Source organism: Notamacropus eugenii, chromosome 6, assembly GCF_028372415.1.
Source record: "Notamacropus eugenii isolate mMacEug1 chromosome 6, mMacEug1.pri_v2, whole genome shotgun sequence".
Lineage (NCBI taxonomy): Eukaryota > Metazoa > Chordata > Mammalia > Diprotodontia > Macropodidae > Notamacropus > Notamacropus eugenii.
In genome coordinates this window covers 58,635,964-58,656,068 of record NC_092877.1, presented here as the reverse complement: position 1 = coordinate 58,656,068, position 20,105 = coordinate 58,635,964, and the positions used below count along the sequence as shown (strand labels likewise).

The window sequence follows — 20,105 nt, the reverse complement described above, 5'->3', positions numbered from 1 at the left end:
TTCCTAATTTGGACAAAAGTTAACTGTAAATCCACATGGATCTTGGCTTAAAAATGTCACGTGTTAAAAGCAAACTCACTTTATGTGAGTGATTATGGTACTTGATTTTATGTGCAAGTAGTGTAGTATATTAGAAAAGTCTATATTTTTATTCTGGTCCACTACCTCCCACTTTATGTCACTCAAATCTTTGTCCTCTTCTTTGTTTTGAAAGGTGAAAAGAGAATAACTGTTCTTCTTTTAAAAAAACTAGTCATTACCACTTTTAAAGATAACTCTCACTTGATTTCAGATATAACTATAACAATGTTCATTAGTGACATAGAATTACAAAATCACTGATGCTTATAAATATTAACATATCTGGTTCTCATATGCTTTGTTATTCTTTGTTTTTGATAGATACAAGTTTTTCTGCAGCTGACAGAGAAGCTAGTCTGGAACTAATCAAACTGGACATTTCTAGAACATTTCCTAATCTCTGTATTTTCCAGCAAGTAAGTGGCATATATTAGGTATTTTTACATGAGTGTTGTCTGCTTAAATTTGAAGATGATGAACTGTACATTTTTATAAATGACATCGGAATATACCACTTCTCAGTTTTTAAATATTCTATCCTTAATGATATAGAAACCTTTACTTATTACTATTTTAAGCCCTCATTTATTGACATGTTTAACTGCTTGCCTTCACATTTCAGGCACATATCTCATGAGGTGTGCATTGTGCAGTGAAGGTTTGCTGTGTCTGAAAGTGGATAAAATGTACAGCTTTGCACATCCTTTTGGTCTGTAGAATGCAGACAAAGTATTTTGAAAAGCCCATGATCATAGCATATTACTCAGTCAAGCAACATTTAAGTGCATACCCTGTGCCAGGCACTACCCTGAGCACCCAGGTTACAAAGAAAGTGAAAGCAGTCCCTTTCTTCAGGGAGTTCACATAGGAGAGACAACATGTCAGTAGCTAAGTGCCCACCTAGAGAGTACTGGGAGGTGCTTCCATTCTATCCAGACCTCTATAATTGGTGTTATGGGTTTGGTACAATGAAAGCCCCTAATAGTAAGCTCCTTCTCTTATACAAATTGAACTTATGTCTCTGAACCTAACTCATGACCCATGCTGTCAATCCATCCTTGGCTTAATTTCCTGTAGCACAGTTCCTGGCATGTAGTTGATATTAATAAATGATTTCTGTTTGAGAACTAACCTAATGTATTTATTTGTTCTTTCTTTTTTCTCATGCTTTTAATGAACGTTTGATTTCATTGGTAATTTCTGTACCAGTGCAAATTGGTAGTGTCTCTGCAACTTAGACTCTTAGCTCCTTGAGATACTGAGAGGGCAAAGTGATTTTTCCAAGATCACATAACCAGCAAGTTTTCATAATGTACTGAAATTAATAGCTTTAAAAACTGAAATTTAAATAGTTCAAGTTGAAATACTAATAAACACTATCAAGGAAAGCTGGGAAACATCTTTTTCTACTACTAGCAAAGATATAAAGGAGAGTAGTTGCTAGATGGAATACCAGGGTGAAGTGAAATTTTTTTAAGTTGGAAAGATCTGAGGACCTTTGAATGTACAAGTAAAGAGCCCTTGGAAAAAGAGAAAAAGAAGAATCTATAAAGAGAGAAGTACTTGTAAAAGGTATGTCCTAAAGGAGGTAGGGATAGAATCTGGAGTACAGGGAGGGAGAGATCAGCATGATGGTCTCATTAATTGGTAGTTTCATCCCTTTTTTGTTTCCCATATTTAATAAAAATTTTGTGCTTTCTACTGTTGGTATTTATAAAAGCAAGTGAATTGAGCTTTTTGATATCTCTCAAAGAAAACCTACCAAGCTGTATTACTTTTTACTTCTGTGTGGCTTCTCCACTCCATTTTAAATGGTGAAGCATGCCAGTAGTACATAGTAGTTGAAGGGGAAAGGAACAAAGCTGGTGACTTCATATATTTTGAAATACCAGGAGATTAGCTATAGGGTTAATCTGTGAGATTGTACTTTCTACATGTGACAGTAGTTACATAGATGAAGAACGGAAGGTGAAACAGCGAGGGTAGAAAGGGAATGGGAAGCAGAAACTCATTGAGAGGTATAAGAAGCAGAAAAGATGAGAGTGGTGAAGAAACAGAATGAGAAACAACAAAATACTTGTCTGTATCATCTGTATGTTTTAGATAGAGCTTATTTTTTTCTGTTCTGAAAAAGTATGTAGCTATGTAGGAGAAAAGAAGCAAGGAATGTAAGGCTAACACTCCAGCATTCCAACTTAACCTATTGCTTTTCTAAAAGGGCTGGGTTCTACATTTTGTTAGTGAGATAACTTCGTAGGATTAACTGTGGATGGCTGGTAACCCATGCTAATACTAACCATATTCATGCATGTACTGTTTTTGGTGTTTGATTGTTATAGGGTGGTCCATATCATGACATGTTGCACAGTATTTTGGGCGCTTATACTTGTTACAGACCGGATGTTGGTTATGTAAGTGAAGTTATTCTTCAGTGTTTTGGGGTGGTATAAGCTCAACAGAAATAGAACTTTTTTATGTATAGCATATTACAATAGAAAATCTCAAGTTAAATTACGTGGCCTTTTCGTTTTTGATAAAGAGAGAGAATGAGGGGTCTACTGATAAGTGGCCTGTCCCAGATTGCATAGTCAACGATGGATATAGAACTTCTGCTGCAGACACTTCTAACCATGGCACGTTGTTAAAAATCTGATTGGTTGCCATTTCTATTTTTGTGCCCACTGTATTAGTTAGTTTCTTCACCTTCATAAAGGCTATTTTTGAGGCAGCATAAAGTATGCACAGTGAGGGAATTTTTTTTTTCAAGCATGCAGTGAAAATGAGTTTTTGTTTGTTATTATATGGTTCGTCTTTGGGGTTAAAAAGACAGGCTGACAAACATATGAAGAATAATAGGGACTCGCAACAATATGAATGGGGGCTAGGGTAAAGAGCAAAGATAGTAGATAACATCAAGATGAACCAGGGACTGTATCCATAATCTTCATCTCAGTTCTAGACTTTGAGTTTCAGTAGTGAAATTGGTGGTGGGGGCACGTGGATGGGAAAGGGCTGTTAATTTCCCTTGTAATGTGTTGGCATGGAGAGTGATAGATATATTTTGAACGATAAGAACGCCCAACTTTTAGTTTGCAAAATGTAGTAAGAATGTGCACTGTGTATGCATACGTATCCATTTTGATTGACATGAGTTTAATATTGTTCTCTTAGGTTCAGGGCATGTCCTTTATAGCAGCAGTGTTGATTCTGAACTTGGATACTGCAGATGCCTTTATTGCATTTTCTAATCTCTTGAACAAACCGTGTCAAATGGCCTTTTTTCGAGTGGACCACGGCCTTGTGAGTATTCTGCAGTTGCTCTAGTCATTTTATGACATGTTCCCCTTTTGTCAGTTGTGTGTAAAGAACTAAGTTTTGTTGTCAATTACTCCTTGCTCTATCTACTTAACTTTGATGTTTCAAGACTTTAAGTAATTCAGCTCATTGCTATTTTTAAAAAGTCATTTTTTCCAGTAGCATTTATCAGCAGTGACATATAGACCCTAATCATAGGCAGAAATCAGACTGAATGATATTATTGTAGTATTGATATGGCTGTAGTTGACCGCCAAGTTTTATGAAAAGGGCAGAGCAGCACATTTCTTTTATGAGTAACTGTGACCTGAAGTGAACTTGATTACAGAATTTTCAGCTTATCCAGAATAATCACTCTATAATTGAATTGTGTCATCCTAGTAATTATTGATTTCCAAACTTCACTTTAAGAAATAAAATTAACTCAGTTTTGAAAAGGTAAAGTGTAGTTGTTGGCTTATATCATTTTTTAAAGATACTGGAAAAATATCCAATATTTCCAGAAAAAAGTGATTTTTAACTTTGATGGCAACACAGTGGATGGAGTGCTCTACTTAGAATCAGGAAAACTTAAGGCCAAAATCCGGCCTCATACATTTTTATTAGCTGTGTGACTGACCTTGGGCAAGACATTTAACCTTTGTCTAACTAAGTTTCTTCATCAACAAAATGAAGATTAAAGCACCTTCTTTGTGAAAATAAAATGTTAATATTTCTAAATACTGATATTTCTAAAGAGCTTTGTAAACCTTGAAATGCTATTTAAATATTATTATGAAGTAAATTTAAAAAGTATAAATTAGATTGTCAGCTATTTATTATTATGTATTAGAAAACCCAAAGGATTTGCAATCAGAAAACCTAGATTTCAGTATTTGCTTTGTTCCTTATTAGCTGCATGACTTTACACAATAAACTTACTATTTACTTATACAATAAACTTACTGCTTACTTTCCTCATCCATAAAATGAGCTTGTGGGAATAATTTACCTCTCTATGATTCCTCTCAACTTTGAATCATGTACTATTAAGGAACTTTGCATTAAAGTTGCTATTATTTAGTTTAAAACTTATTTCTTACTTGCTTAAACATCTCCAACCAAAAAAAAATCTTTGTTCAGATTGTCACTACCAAGAATATACCTTAATTAATTAGTTCACTTCATTTGTTGTCAATTTTATAGCATTGTTTGGAATGTAAAATATTTTAATGTGTCTCTCCATTTGTTAGGGGTAGGAATGTAGAAGTGATACCTGTGATGGGAGGTAGATAAATTAAATGACCTCCAAGTTTCCATCATACTCTTTGATGAGTTTTTCCTTTAAAGAAGAAAGAGAAGGATTCAGTTTTCCTAAATTTAAAAATTAGTGTCAATAAATTGGAAAAACACATATTTGCAGGTACACATGTAACTAGTTTAGCTTTTGTGTCAAATTGAGCTTGTGGAAGAAAAATATCAATACTAATACTGTACTCTGTGATTTAGGCCCATCTGTCAGAAACTTAATTTGACATTAATCTGTGTATCCAAGCCATTCCTAGCTTGAAGAGAGAGATGTCCAAATTGGCATAGTCTTCCATTCCCTCTGATGTGACTCTTTGTCAAAGGAAAATGTGAGGTTTATTTATGGAAATTGCGAACAAGGGACTGTTGTGTTCATCCTTCATTGCCAAAGAAGACCATAACATCAGAGAAATGATGACATGACTTGCACTTGACTTTGTTTTGAGTGAGGGAGGGCTATGCAAGGACACCACTCACTTCTCCGGAGCCATCTGGATCCAGTGACCAGATATTCATCAGGATGACTAGAGATGGCCCAGGATGCCAAGGGAAAGATACGTTAAAATGTAATCTGTTTTAATCTTAAAGTATTGCTGAGGAACCAAGTTGCCTATATCACTCCCTTCCGTTCTGAGCATGCAAAGGGACTTCTTCCTTTCCACCGCATCTTAATCCTTTCTCTGTGAAGAATAAAGGCAGGTTCTAGCAGCAGTTATTTCAAGTGGGTAGGGAAGCAAGATGTGAACAAAACCTGAGTTATTCCTCTTAAAAGGTTGGAAACCCCCCTCATCCATTTCCTAAGAAAAATTTTTTTTTATCATCAACCTGTCACTTACCTTACCAAGGAGCTTTCTCCTGAGAATTTTGGGAAGAGTTTTAAAGAGTTGTTCTTTCTTAATATTCTTAATTTTACTAAAAAGATGTTTTGTTTTGTTTTGTTTTTTTTAAAAAAAAACATGCTCCTATAGGTGAAAATTAGGTGTAAGCATATTTTTTCTTGAAAGATCAATTCAGGTATTTGAGTGCTCGGGCACTAGGTGCTCTCTGGGATACACAGATGAGAAGATGGAGCATTGCCTAATAGAAGTTGATTTTTTTTAATATAATATATGCTTTGTAGCCAAGATATATAGAGTTAATATTTGGGTATTTAATGAATTTCTACAAAATTCCCATTTTATGGGAATATAAAATTATGTTATGTAAGTTGCAACAAAAAAAATAATCATTCATTTAAAGGATTATTTTACTTATAATTTATAAAAATACATTTAATTTTGTCATAGTCCCTTCTTTAAGAAGTTAGTCATTGGGATGTTTGATCTTACATAACTATTTAAAAACTATGCAGCACCTCCTCTCCCCTCTTTATTGAGGTGGGGAGGCTGCTGATGTAGAAAATTGCTTGGTTTTGCTGAACTATCTTTTTCCCCCCACTTTAAAATATCCTTGTTACAAGGGACAACTTGTTGGCTATGGAAGGGGTTATATTTGGAAATAAAATGCTGTAAAAGCAAAAGATACAAATAAAAATAAGATTAACAAATAAAAGTGATGTGATGGAGTGCAAGTCTTATAGTGAAAAGATGCATGTTTTCAACTCTTCTGTCTGGTAGCTTTAAGACTTTGGGCAGATCATGTAGTTCTCTGAACTTCTTGCCGTCTCTGTAAAATGAGGGGAATGTTTGCCCTACTTTCTTCCTCAGATTGTTAAATAAATATGGAAGCTTCCCTTCCTTCCCCAGATACTAAAGCTCTATGTAAATGTAGGCAGGTACTTCTGTTATTAATTCCTATGAAATATGTGATGATGGTGGTGATATTAAAAGTCGCTCTCACAGTTAAGTTCCCTTTGGGGGTGCAGTTTTCTACTTACACCAGCCAGCATAAAGTTTAGCAACCACAGTGACTTGCCAAATACTAGCAAAACTCCTTCCCAGAAAGAGACCCAGGAGATACTTTTTCAGATAAAATAGTCTCTGGGTTTGTTTGTTGGTTTTTTGGTTTTTGTTTAACACTAAAAGTATTATTGTGACTCTAAGCTGTTTCCAATGAATCTACGTCCTGGCTCTAAAAAAAGAATATATTGGAATAATCCCTAACGCCTCTACCTTTCGTGCACAGTGTTGATTTTTCTGTGCTGATTGAATGTGATAAAGGAATATACATGAAGCAAGATTGCCTTGTGCATCAGTAATTTGTTCAGCAGTGCATTTCACATTGTCTCCACAGATGTTGACATACTTTGCAGCGTTTGAAGTATTCTTTGAAGAAAATCTGCCAAAATTATTTGCCCATTTCAAGAAACATAACCTAACTCCAGACATCTATCTAATTGACTGGTAAGACTTAGAGATTTATTCTATGTTCATTTCCATACAAACTTCTCATTTTTTCTGATTTATCTAAGTTCTTTCTGCAGGGATCAGCTCTTAATATATCTTTGTCCATGAAGCCTTCCCCAGCTGTCTCAGTCCTAAGTGATCCCTTTAGAGAAGAAAGCCAATGCTCTCATCGTACATTTATACTTTGCTTCTTGTTTCTAGCCATAACATCAGTGTTTTTAAAAGCACTATTTCTTGAATCAATGAAAGACTTTGCTTGTGGAGGGTGAAATATTGCCTAGTAGATGAATCATAGTAAAACCTTATTAGTGATAGAGTAGACTTAGCTATCTTCTTAGGATCACTTCTCTGCCAGTTTGCCTGGATTGATTTGTTGCTATCGTCTGGAGCTCATAGGCTCATTAGATTCCATGCAGTATTTGTAAAGCGAGACAAAATTTTGACACGTGTCAGAAACCACTAATGACCAGTCCCTAAGCTTGAAGTAGCCACTGTGGCACAATTAATATGTGGTCACAGACCATTGATTGGAAAATACTTATCTAGTTTAGTGGTCTCCAAGGAAGGGAGCCACAGCATGGTCCATGGATGTGTAATTAGCCTTTCAGAGAGAGGACATCTGGGTTGCATCTCACCCTCCTTACCATTTTCCATTTTGTCCAGTCTCTAAACTTTTCTTCATCACAGCCATGCTACATAGATCCTACACCCTTCACCACAATTGTTGCTATGCAGGCTTCAAACCTCATTCTATGTCAAGTGAGCCTCTCCCCCCCCCCCCCAGGGCATTTTATAATTTAGCTATGGCCAAGGGCACTAGCACCTACAAAGGCAAAATCCCCTCCCCCAGATTACCGAGGATTGTAGCAGGCAGTCTTGACACTAGAACAGAATTAACTGCGCAGCCATTAGCAGGCATGCATCTTAATTATTTCCTCTTTTCCCTCAAACCCACTTCTCAACTTTACATTTTCTGTTCGGACACAACCATTCTTCTAGGGAGCAGGGACTGTCATCCTCACTCTCACTTCACTGCACTATCACTTGCCAGATCTTGTTTTCAATCCCTCCAGCATTTCCCACAGCACATCTTCCCTCCACTCTTAGGACCCTAATGATACCCTCCAGGTTTATTTCTCATCATGAACCATTGTAGTATCTCCTCTTTGGTCTGCATTCTTTAGGCCTCTCTCCACTCCAGTCATCCTCTACTAGGCTACCTAAGTGATTTTCCTAAAGCCAGATCAAAAGTCAGTAAGCATTTCTTGGTTAAGTTGGCTTAATTTGTGCCCGGCACTGTGCTAAGCAGTGGTTGTTGTCCTTCCTATTCGAAGAGGACCAAAATGACTTCACTGATACAGTGAAATTTCAGTGTGTCCCACTGTGGCTGATCAGACTGATATGAGCTCGGAATACTCTACCACAGGTTGGGCACAGATAGTCTGTGTGAATATTGGGGGTGGATACCCCAAATTTGCACATCCTGCGTTTACTTTGTGCAGTCTCAATTCTGCTTTGCTCATAGAGCACAGCACCCTTTATGATGTGGGCAGATCATGCTGAGTGGTCCTGTGTCAGTGTCTCCCATGTTATACAGTCAAATCCAGAGTTCTTGAGAGAGACCTTAAGAGTGTCCTTGTATCACTTCTTCTGACCACCACGTGATTGCCTGCCCCATGTGAATTCTCCATAAAATAGTCTTTTGGCAAGCCTACAACGTGGCCAGCCCACTGGAGTTGCGCTCTCCGAAGCATAGTTTGAATACTTGACAGTTCAATGTGAGCAAGGACTTCAGTGTCTGGTACCTTATCCTGCCAGGTGATCCTCAGAATCTTCCTAAAATAGTTCAGTGGAAGCGATTCAGCTTCCTGGCATGGCACTGGTAGACTGTCCATGTTTCACAAGCATATAACAGTGAGGTCAGCACAACGGCTCTGTAGACCTTTAGTCTGGTAGTCAGTCTAATACCTCTTCTCTCCCAAACTTTTCTTTGGAGCCTCCCATACACTAAGCTAGCTCTGGCAATACGTGCATCAACCTCATTGTCAATGTGTACATCCCTGGAAAGTACACTACCAAGGTAAGTGAACTTATCCATAGCGTTTGAAACTTCTCCATTTGTTGTAACCAATGGTTCCACATATGGATGGTGTGGTGGTGGCTGATGGAGCACCTGTGTTTTCTTGGTGTTAGTTATTAGGCCAAAATTAGTAGAGGCAGCAGAGAATTGACCCATACTTTGTTGCATCTCAGCTTCAGAGGCTGCACCAAGTGCACAGTCATCTGCAAACAGAAAATCATGTACCAACACTTCCTGCACTTTGGTCTTGGCTTGTTAGCCTTTTCAAATTGAAGAACTTACCATCAGTACGGTAGTTGACCTTGATGCCATGTTCATCCTCATTGAAAGCATTTGACAACGTGGCTGAACACATCATGCTAAAAAGCATGGGAGCTAAGCATTAGAGATACAAAGAAAGGTAAAGCTCCCTCTAGCAGCTCAAAATCTAGTAGGGGAGACAATATGCAAACATTTATGTACAAACAATTTACGTACAGGACAAATTAGTCATTTCTTGACAGAAGGTAGGATTTTAGCTGAGATGTGAAAGAAGCCAGCAAAGCCAGGAGGCAGAGGGAGAGAATTCCAGGCATAGAGGACAGCCAGGAACGTGGTGTCAGTGGATGGATGATAGAGTCTGTGGAGGACAGTGCATACAAGAAAATGGGAAGGGTAGGGAGGGGCCAAACAGGATTTTATGTGTTCTAGATGTAATAGGGGATCACTGGAGTTTGTTAAATAGGTAGGTGACATGATAGAAGGAGGTCTTTGGACTTAGGCTGTGAGCCTGTGGGACTGGAAATGGTGGTTCCCTGGGAAGGCTTTGGAGAGGAGCAGATCACGGCTTCAGGCTTGAACTTGTAAGGTCTTTGAGACACTCAGCAGGCCGTTGGAGAGTTAGAACTGGAGGTCAAGAAAAGTCGGGGTGGGTAAATAGATCTGAGAATCATTTGTGTAGGAATCATCATTGAATCCATGGGAGCCAGTGAGGACAGGAAAGGTCTAATCAGATCTCTCCTACTTGGGAATCTCTGGTGGTTTCCTCTTACCTCTAGGATTAAATATGAAGTCTTCTGTTTGGTATTCACAGCCTGTCCCCTTGCTGCCTTGCCACTCTTCTGGCTCATCGTCCTCTTCTCTGTGCTCTGTGGTCCCTTTGCATTGGCCTCCTTGTGACTCCACAATGTCTCTTCTCTGTGCCTTTACACTGGACACCCTTAGTACCTACAGTGCCCTGTCTTCTCACTTTTGCTTCGTGGAATCGCTGGTCTCCTTCAGGAATTGGCTCTGCTGCTCCCTTCTGCCCGTCCTGCCTGCTCCCCTCCAGCTGCTAGTGGTGTACCGTCTCTTCCCCCCCTCCCCTCACACCCACCCCCACCCTTCCAAGGCTACCTTTTGTTTGTAGTGTATATATTTTCATATGCTTATTTATATACAGTCTGTCTTCTCTGTTAGGTTGTAGGCACCTTGAGGGTAGGGAACATCTCACTTCTGTCTTGGTATCATCTTCATGGCTTAGCAGAGTACCTGGCGTAAAGCAGGTGCTAAATAAATGATTGTTGATTATTTGATAATAGCATGGCTTTTAATATACTTATCAGCTTGGGCAACTGGGTGGCGCAGTGGGGAGAGCACTGGGCCAGGAATCAGGAATACCTAAGTTCAAATGTAGGCGAGTCAGTTAACTTCTGTTTGCCTCAGTTTCCTCTTCTGTAAAAATGAGATGGAGAAGGAAAAGGCAAAACCACACTAGGATCTTTGCCGAGAAAACCCCTGAAAGGATCACAGATTGTTGGGCACGACTGTAAATGACTGAACAATAACCACAGCACGTCAGGCCCCCAGAGGAAGAAGAGCCAGTCTGCCCCTGCTCTAATTTAGAAGAGATGGTATGATAGGGAAATATACTGGAAGAGGAATCCCTGACGTGTTTTGGTATCTTGTTTAGCACATTCCTGGGCAAGTCACTTAACTCCCATTTGTCTTAGTTGCCTCATCTATAAAATGGGGATAATAACAACGCCTACCTCACAGGGTGGTTGTGAGGATCAAATGAGATAATATGTCTAAAGTGCTGAGCACAGTGGCTTACCTCGGACACAGGAAGAGCTGTGTAAATGCTGGCTATTATAACTGTTGTTGAGATTCCTTTATCCTATCTTTGTTTTTGAACCCAAGTTTAGTGTTTGACATTTATTCCTCTACATTTTATCTTACTCTATTTGGTGTATCATTGTAGACTGTCAGGATTTTTTTGGCTCTTAATTCTATCATCTAGTGTGCTACCTTCTACTTTCATGTCATCCACAAATTCGATTAATGGCAGAACTAAGCAATTCTTACTTGCTTCTGTTTGCTTTGCCAAGTTTGAGGTGGGCAGCATGGCTCATTACAAAGAGCACTAGCCTGAAGGCCAGGAAGGCTGGAGTTTATATCTGACGTCTGACACTACTGACTTTATGGTCTTGGGCAAATCAGGGAAAGGCTCAGTACTCGAGACAGTTTCCTAGGACTATTAAGTTGCATAATTAGTAGAGTGAGTTTACCCACTCTTGTCAAATAAAAAAAAAGTTAATATTCATCTCTCCATTTTTGATGCATTCTTCCAGGAACAGTTTTTATTCATTTAACATTATTCTAAATTCAAGCATTGTTCTGTTTGGGAAAAAAATTGTCTAAACTCTCATGGATTTCTCAGGACTTCAGACAATTTGAAGTAATATTTATAGGAATCTTGAATAAGGATAAGTTCACAATATGATAATATGTGGTTTGGGGTTAGCAGTCTGCTCTAATAGAATAATAGCCATTAATCTTATCTTAAAACCACTCAGTTCCTTCTTAGACTCTGCCCTTAGGTTAAGTCATAGCTCTAGTCTTGTCTGTGGGTGGGGAAAAGCAACTTAACTAATCAAGTAAATTATTTTAAACTTTGTTACCATTCTTAATGCATTTTCCCCTGGGGATTTACTTTTTGTTTTTGATCTTTTACATAATTTTGAAAAAGAAAAGCCTAGAAAGGACTTTAGACTAGAGAAATATTCATTTCTTAATATTTTCAGTTGAACTAAAAATGAAGTTTTTAATATGGTTTTACACACCAGAGTTCCCTACATCGCAGGTCCCATCCCTGTCTTTTCTTTTCAAAAAATGACCTTCAAACTCCAGAAGATAAAAAAAAAATAACTAACAGGGAGTCTGAACCCAAAGTAACTGAGAATGCAAAGGATGTAGTTGCTTTCAGTGAGTTCAGCCCACTAGACCCAGATGAACTTTTTCCTGGGATATACAACTTACAGGTGAAATAACTGATTAAAACAGTTTTGGTACATATGACATGTAGACATGGTTCTGATTTTCAAAAGTGAAAAGCAAATTGTTTCTCTTTTATATGGAAACTCTGGACTTTGGTTATAATATTCCTGGGAGTTTTCATTTTGTATTTTCTTTCAGAAAATGACCAATGGATTTCATTTTCCTTTACTCTCTGATTTTGATAAGATATGGGCAGGTTTTTTTCTTTAATGATTTCTTGAAATATTACAGATAGGTTATATCTTTCATGTAGTCCAAAGATTGCTAAATTATTTCTCCAGGTAAGTAATTTATGATATAAGACATCTTACATTTTCTTCTATTTTCTTTTGTCTTTTGACTTTGTTTTAATAATTTTTGTTTTTAATTTCTGTTTGGTCCATTCTAGTTTTAAAGAAAGTTGTTGCTTGGGTATGGTTTTGTATCATTTATGCTAAACTGTTAATTCTCTTTTTAAAGATTTTCTTCCATAGCTGTCATTTCTTTTCTGTCTTTTTTCCTCTACTGTTCTCATTTCTTCTAAGTTTAAGAATTCTAGACGAACTTGCATCTAAACTGTGTTTTTCCTTTAGATTTTTTGCTTGTTGATGTTTCGAAGCCATTACCTTCTTCTGAGTTTATGTCTTGGATGTCCCTATCACCAAAATGACTTTTTAATGGTTTTATTATTATTTCTCATTCCTCCAATTGTGCTTGCTAAATGGAGAGTTTATATTCAGACTGGACTCTGCATACTTTTGAAGAGAATGTGTGAACCTTGTTTGGTTCAGATTTGTATTTTCTGGTGTGCAGATGCAAAATGTGTGCTTGCCAAAAAGACTGTTTTATGGAGAACTCGCATGGGGCAGGCAGTCATGTGGTGGTCCGAAGAAGCGATACAAGGACACTCTTAAGGTCTCTCTCAAGAACTTTGGATTTGACTGTGCAGCATAGGAGACACTGGCCCAGGATTGCTTAGCACAATGTACTCACATCAAAAAAGTGCTGTGCTCTATGAGCAAAACAGAATTGAGACAGCACAAAGTAAACGCAGGATGCACAAATTTGGGATATCCACCCCAAATATTCAGAAAAACTGTGCCCAACCTGTGGTAGAGCATTCCTAGCTTGTATTAGTCTGATTAGCCACTGAAATTTCGGACACCCTGAAATTTCACTTTATCATGGTGATGTCATTTTGGTCCTCTTCGAAGATGAAGGACAACAACCAACCAACCATTACTCATTCCACAGTTTTGGTTTCCATTTCTCTCCCAACTCTACTCCTAACTCTGGATTTTTCCACCTTGATTCCCTGCATATATGCCTCCCCACTTCCCCTACTCCCCCCTTTCCCAGCTCCCTTTTATATGTCTTCCTGCATTGGAATGTAAATTTCTTAGGAACTCTGATCAACACAATAACCCATCACAATTCCTAAAGACTCATGATGAAATATGCTGTGCTCTAGATAGAAATGTGATGGGTTTAGAGTACAGATCAAAACAAATTTTCTCTCTCTCTGCCTCCTTCCTTCCTTCCTTCCTTCCTTCCTTCCTTCCTTCCTTCCTTCCTTCCTTCCTTCCTCTCTTCCTTTCTTTCTCTCTTTCTCTCATTCTTTTTCTCTCCCTCCTCTCCCTTCCCTTCCTCTCCCCACCTTCCCCCTGGAATTTGTTTTACATATATATATGTATGTATTTAGTAGGGCAGGAGGTGATAGGGTGAACAGAGTGCTTGGCCTGGAATTAGGAAGGCCTGAATTTTAATCTGGCCTCAAACGTTTACTAGCTATGTGACCCTAGGTAGGTCACTTAGCCCTGTTGGCTTCAACAACAACAATACTTCCACTACAAAATTTCCTTTCCTTCTCAAGGAGTGAAAAAGAGGAGAAAAAGAGGGAAAGACTTTGGACCTGAAAACAAAATTGAATTAAAAAAAGAAAAGCAAGCTGTGAAAAATAGAAATTTATAGTTTCATGTACAATCCTACTCTACATTGCACATGGAAATACTTTATATGGTGTTTGTTAAATTTAGAAAAGCGCTTAGTATGCTGAGTGCCTGGCACATTGCAAGTATTTAATAAATCTCTACCTACTGGAAACTTGGTAGCTGCCTTCTTAATAGGTAGAAATTGGATGGGGAAGATTAGAGCTTTCATTTAAAGAACATTTCCAAATAGTTAGATATAGGGATAAAGGACAATGACTATACCAGTGATTTTCCTGACTGAGAACCTTCTCTCTGTGCAGGTTAGCACTTCTCTGTAACTTGGTCTTGGAGAGTTGCTTGACAGGTTATTAAGAAAAAAAACCCACACATACAACTTGCTTCACTGGTTTCCTTATGATACCAAGAGAAATTGAGGAAAGCCTCCAGTAGGTTGGGTATACCTCTTGTTGCAAATGCAGGGAGGATGTGGATAGGAGTCATGGAGGATGGGAAGGTCTGGATGGGCTGTGGGCAGTGTCATTGAAGGGAGAGAGACCATTTAGCCCTTGGAGTTGTGCCCTAACAACACTGAACCAAAACCTGACCTAGGTTGAGTTGCCGACACTGCCTTTCTGGCAGGGAGTCTTGTTTTGCTTCATCACTTGACACTCCCTTACTTGATGTAGATGTGAGGGAACAGAACATTTCATAACTGTCATTGCCCTCCTACGCTGATTTCAATGTTCAGACAACAAAGAATATGTATTTTGTGGGAGGTATGAGATGAGGTCATTTAACTTGTCAAAATATTTCCAGTAATAATCAAATGAAGAATTTATAAAGAGACATAAGTGGATTTTAGAGGGGAAAATTTCTTGAATTAAGGGAGTTGATAACTCATCCCCTGCTTAGATCTTTCACAAAATTTCAGTTTTACCAGTATTTTTGACACAGTGATCTTACTATTATGATGTTTAGTTTTTGAAGAAAACTTTTAGGGTTGAATATATCCTGTTGACTGGCCAGTGCTCCTGCAGGGATAATATCCATAGCTCTTAAAGACCCAGAAAACAAAGTTCTTGTCACCAAAATCCTTGGCATTGCCAAATGATTCAACATCAGAAAGAGATAAGATTTTATCAGTGGAAATGACACTAAAGAAGCTCTACCATCTACTTTGCCACTGTACCATAAGAGTACCCTGTGGGACCTTTTCATCTAACTTGGAGCAGAAACCTTCTGCTCTATGGAAAACTAATCCAGTAGGGAGCTATCATGTTCAGATGTTGATTTTGTACTTCTGATAACAGGTTTTATTTTATACTCCTTACTTAAAAGGCTGTAATTTTGTTGGTGTAGATACTTTTTCTTTTGACAGGGATTGTGACTCTTTCATAACTTAAATCATCATGGTGAGTTGATATGGTTAATAACTTTATCACCTTGCAACCAGCCTCATAGTGTGAGTCTCTCCAGTCTTAGCCAAAGTGGATCTTGGACAGCAGATTTGGATAAACCTGTGATCAAAGTCTTATTGACTGTCTAGGACCTGGCAGAATGGCTTAGACTTTATTAAATTCCAGAGTCACCTGCTTGCTATCATTAAGCATCTGAGATGTGGAAGAACCTAGGATTCTCAAAGGTTATGCACTAGTGCTTCTAGATTTTTTTATACTATGAAAAGTCTTCAGGTATTGTCCTGGTGAAATCCTGTGGCTGCTCTTTGAGTAGTGACAGATGAATGATAGGATACATTTTGAGCTGGAAGGAACTTCAGAGACTCTGTGGTCATTTTTTCCCTGAGGAAACTGGATTTAGGCAGATTAAGAAAGCTCACTGTCAGTAGACTGATCCATAAGTGATGTAGTTTTTGGCCTTGAGAACCTATGAAACAAAGAAAAATTTAAAATGAATCTCAGTTTGCAAGGTCCCCTTCTTTATCTGTAGTGACAGTGATTTGTTGGTGGGAGACAGTAAGTTAAGGGGCAGGACAAAAGATGCCCAGATTCACATATAGATACAAGCTGTACAGTTTAAGGTATTAGCTGTTGATATTCTAAAAGTGAGATTCTTGTTGAATTGTCATACCTTGGAGGAAATAAATCACATTGTTGCTATGACATAGCAGATGACAAAAGCAAGTTGCTACTGTAGATGGAAATTGATTCAGAGATTCCCTTTGGAGAGCAAGTAGTAGAAGTGGCAGAGTTCTTTTTAACATGTGTCCAAAAGCAGTAAGAAAGAATTGCCTGTCACTTTTGGCCATCTTGCTTGTGCCATATTCATTGGGAACATTTACAGGAAGACCACAGTGAAGATAATTCACTCCCCACCTCAAGTCTATTGCCAAGGCCTGTCATTTCTACCGTCATAACCTCTCCATTATGCTCCTCTTCCTCTTCTCTCACATTGCCACTTTCCTGGTGTAGGCCCATATTACCTCATTTCTTGGACTATTGGAATTGGCTGCTGGTTGGTCTTTCCTTGCTTCAGATCAGCTATTGAATCTTCCTAAAGTCCAGGTGTGACCATGTCACCACTCTTCATCCATTCAGCAAACTCCTATGGCTTGCTGTCACTCCCATAATCAAATATAACACCCCCCCCCCCCCGGCCTTTTAGCTTTTAATGCCCTTTCTACCCTTCTAGTCTTTATTATTATTATTTATTTGTTTGTTTGTTTTATTTTTAGCTTTAAACATTCATTTCTACAAGATTTTGAGTTCCAAACTTTCTCCCCATCTCTCCCCTTCCTCCCACTCCAACACACCCCAAGGCATTCTGATTACCCCTTCCCCCAATCTTCCCTCCATTCTATCACACCTCTCCCTTCCCTTATCCCCATCTCCTCTATTTTCTTGTAGGGCAAGATAGATTTCTATACTCCATTACTTGTATTTCTTATTTCCCAGTTGCATGTAAAAACCATTTTTAACATTCATTTTTAAAACTTTGAGTTTCAACTTCTCTCCCTTCCTCCTTCCCCAGCCATCCTCACAGAGAAGACAAGCAATTCAACATAGGTTATACATGTGTAGTTATGCAAAAGACTTCCATAAAAGTCATGTTGTGAAAGACTAACTGTATTTCCCTCCATGCTGTCCTGCCCATTTATTCTATTCTCTCTTTTGACCTTGTCCCTCTCCAAAAGTGTTTACTTCTAATTACCCCCTCCTCCCATTTGCCCTCCCTTCTATCATCCTCCTCATCCCACTTGTCCCCTTCTCCCCTACTTTCCTGTAGTATAAGATAGATTTTCATACCAAATTGAGTGTGCATGTTATTCCTTTCTTAAGCCAAATGTGATGAGAGTAAGCTTCACTTTTTCTCTCTAACCTCCCCCCTTTCCCTTCCATTGAAAAAGCTTTTTCTTGCCTATTTTCTAACAGATAATTTGCTCCATTTCATTTCTCCCGTTCTCATCCCGATATATTCCTCTCTGACCCCTTAATTTAATAATTTAGATATCATCCCTTCCTATTCAACTCATCTTGTGCCCTCTGTCTATATGTATATAATCCCTCCAACTACTCAAATACTGAGCAAAGTCTCAAGAGTTACAAATATTATCTTTCCATGTAGGAATGTAAACAGTTCAATTTTAGTAGGTCCCTTGTGATTACTCTTTCCTGTTTACCTTTTCATGCTTCTCTTGATTATTGCATTTGAAAGTCATATTTTCTATTCAGCTCTGGTGTTTTCATCAAGAATGCTTGAAAGTCCTCTATTTCATTGAATGACCAGTTTTTCCTCTGATATATTATACTCAGTTTTGCTGGGCAGGTGATTCTTGGTTTTAATCCTAGATCCTTTGACTTCTGGAATATCATATTCTAAGGCCTATAATCCTTTAATATAGAAGCTGTTAGATCTTTTGTTATCCTGATTGTATTTCCACAGTACTCGAATTGTTTCTTTCTACTTGCCTACAATATTTTCTCCTTGACCTGAGAACTCTGGAATTTGGCTACAATATTCCGAGGAGTTTCTCTTTTTGGATCTCTTTCAGGAAGTAGATTCTTTCAATATTTATTTTACCTTCTGATTCTAGAGTGTTAGGGCAGTTTTCCTTGATAATTTCTTGAAAGATGATGTCCAGGCTTTTTTTTTGATCATGGCTTTCAGGGTAGTCCCATAATTTTTAAATTGTCTCTCCTGGATCTGTTTTCCAGGTCAGTTGTTTTTCCAGTGAGATAGTTCACATTGTCTGCTATTTTTTTGTTCTTTGGTTTTGTTTTATAATTTCTTGATTTTTCATAAAGTCATTAGCTTCCATCTTCTCTGTTCTAATCTTTAAGGAATTATTTTCTTCAATGTGCTTTTGGATCTCCTTTTCCATCTGACCAATTCTGCATTTTAGGGCATTCTTCTCCTCATTGGCTTTTTGGAACTCTTTTACCATTTGGGTTAGTCTATTTTTTAAAATGTTATTTTCATCAGCATTTTTTTGAGTCTCCTTTAGCAAGCAGTTGACTCGTTTTTCTTGATTTTCTTGCATCACTCTAATTTCTCTTCCTAATTTTTGCTCTACTTCTCTTACTTGATTTTCAAAATCCTTTTTGAGCTCTTCCATGGCCTGAGATCAATTCATATTTTTCTTGGAGGCTTTGGATGGAGGAGCTTTGACTTTTTTTCTTCTATTTGCATGCTTTGGTCTTCCTTGTCACCAAAGTAAGATTCTACGGTCTGATTCTTTTTCTGGTTTTTGCCCATTTCCCCAGCCATTTACTTGACTTTTGAGCTCTTTGTCAAGGTCTTTGCTTCCAGTGGGGGTGGAGGGTATACTGCTCAGCCCCCCCACAGTCTGGGTCTAGAGCTCCAGAAACAGTGGCTGCAGCTGCCCCTACTGCTACTGTGGCTGCCATGGTTTCCTCTATCCCTGCTCCTCTCAGCTGCCCTGGGGCTGGGACCAGACCACTCCACTCCTCTGCACTGGTTCCACAGGCTCACTGACCTTCCAATTTATCCCCAGTGCTTTGGGGTTGTGAAGTCTGGAAACCACCATAGGTGTGAGAAATTCATTCCTCCCAAGGCCTGCTCAGGTCCCTTCTGTGCACTCACAGCCCAAACTGGACTGTGCTCTGCTCCCAGAGTGGCGTGGCAGACACTTCCTGGTGACCTTCCAGGCTGTCTTGGCCCGGAGATTTGCCTTACTCCATTATTCTCTAGCTCCATAATTTTTTTAGAGCTTCTTTGCAGGTATGTGGCTGGGTTTGGCTGGAGCACTTTAGAAAGATCGTGCTGTTACTCTGCCATCTTGGCTCCGTCCCCTCCTCTCCCCTCCCCCCCCAGTCTTATTGTGCCTTCCCACCATGTACTTCATAATCCAGGGGTTGTAGACTTTTTGTTGTTACTTATACAAGACAGTCCATCACCCCAAACCTGGACATCCTTCTGGCCTGCAGACCACCTCCCCCATCTCCACCTCTGCCTCCTGACCTCTTTCAAGTCTCTGTTAAAGTCCTACCTTCTGCAGGAAGCTTTTCCTTGTGTTCCTTAACATGAATGCCTCCCTTCTGAGATGATCTCCATCTTATCTTTTTTTATGTGATTGTTTGTATGTTGTCTTCCCTCTAGACTACGAGCTTCTTAAGGGTGGGCAGTGCTTTTTGTCTTTTCATTGTATCCTTAGTGTGTAGTATGGTGACTGTCATAAAGGAGGTACTTAATGAAACTTGAACCACGATGGTAGTTGATACAGTTGGGTTTGAAGAGATATGAAGGATAGAATTTGACAATACATAGGGTGGAAGAGGATGAGGAAGAGGGAACACATTTTAACATAAGAGC

The 20,105-nt window shown here is 38.7% G+C and overlaps 1 protein-coding gene across 4 annotated transcripts in view; it reads left to right on the top strand.

Moving 5' to 3' along the window:
- TBC1D14 (TBC1 domain family member 14) overlaps positions 1-20,105 on the top strand; it is a 115,937-nt gene that overhangs the window by 84,269 nt on the left and 11,563 nt on the right. For 3 of the 4 annotated variants that reach the window (XM_072620163.1, XM_072620167.1, XM_072620166.1), the window contains 4 exons: positions 403-497; positions 2,421-2,492; positions 3,253-3,381; positions 6,916-7,025. In XM_072620163.1, the coding sequence (XP_072476264.1) occupies positions 403-497; positions 2,421-2,492; positions 3,253-3,381; positions 6,916-7,025 (406 nt within the window). The remainder of the gene's footprint in view (positions 1-402; positions 498-2,420; positions 2,493-3,252; positions 3,382-6,915; positions 7,026-20,105) is intronic. The other variant, XM_072620165.1, reaches the window with a different exon arrangement.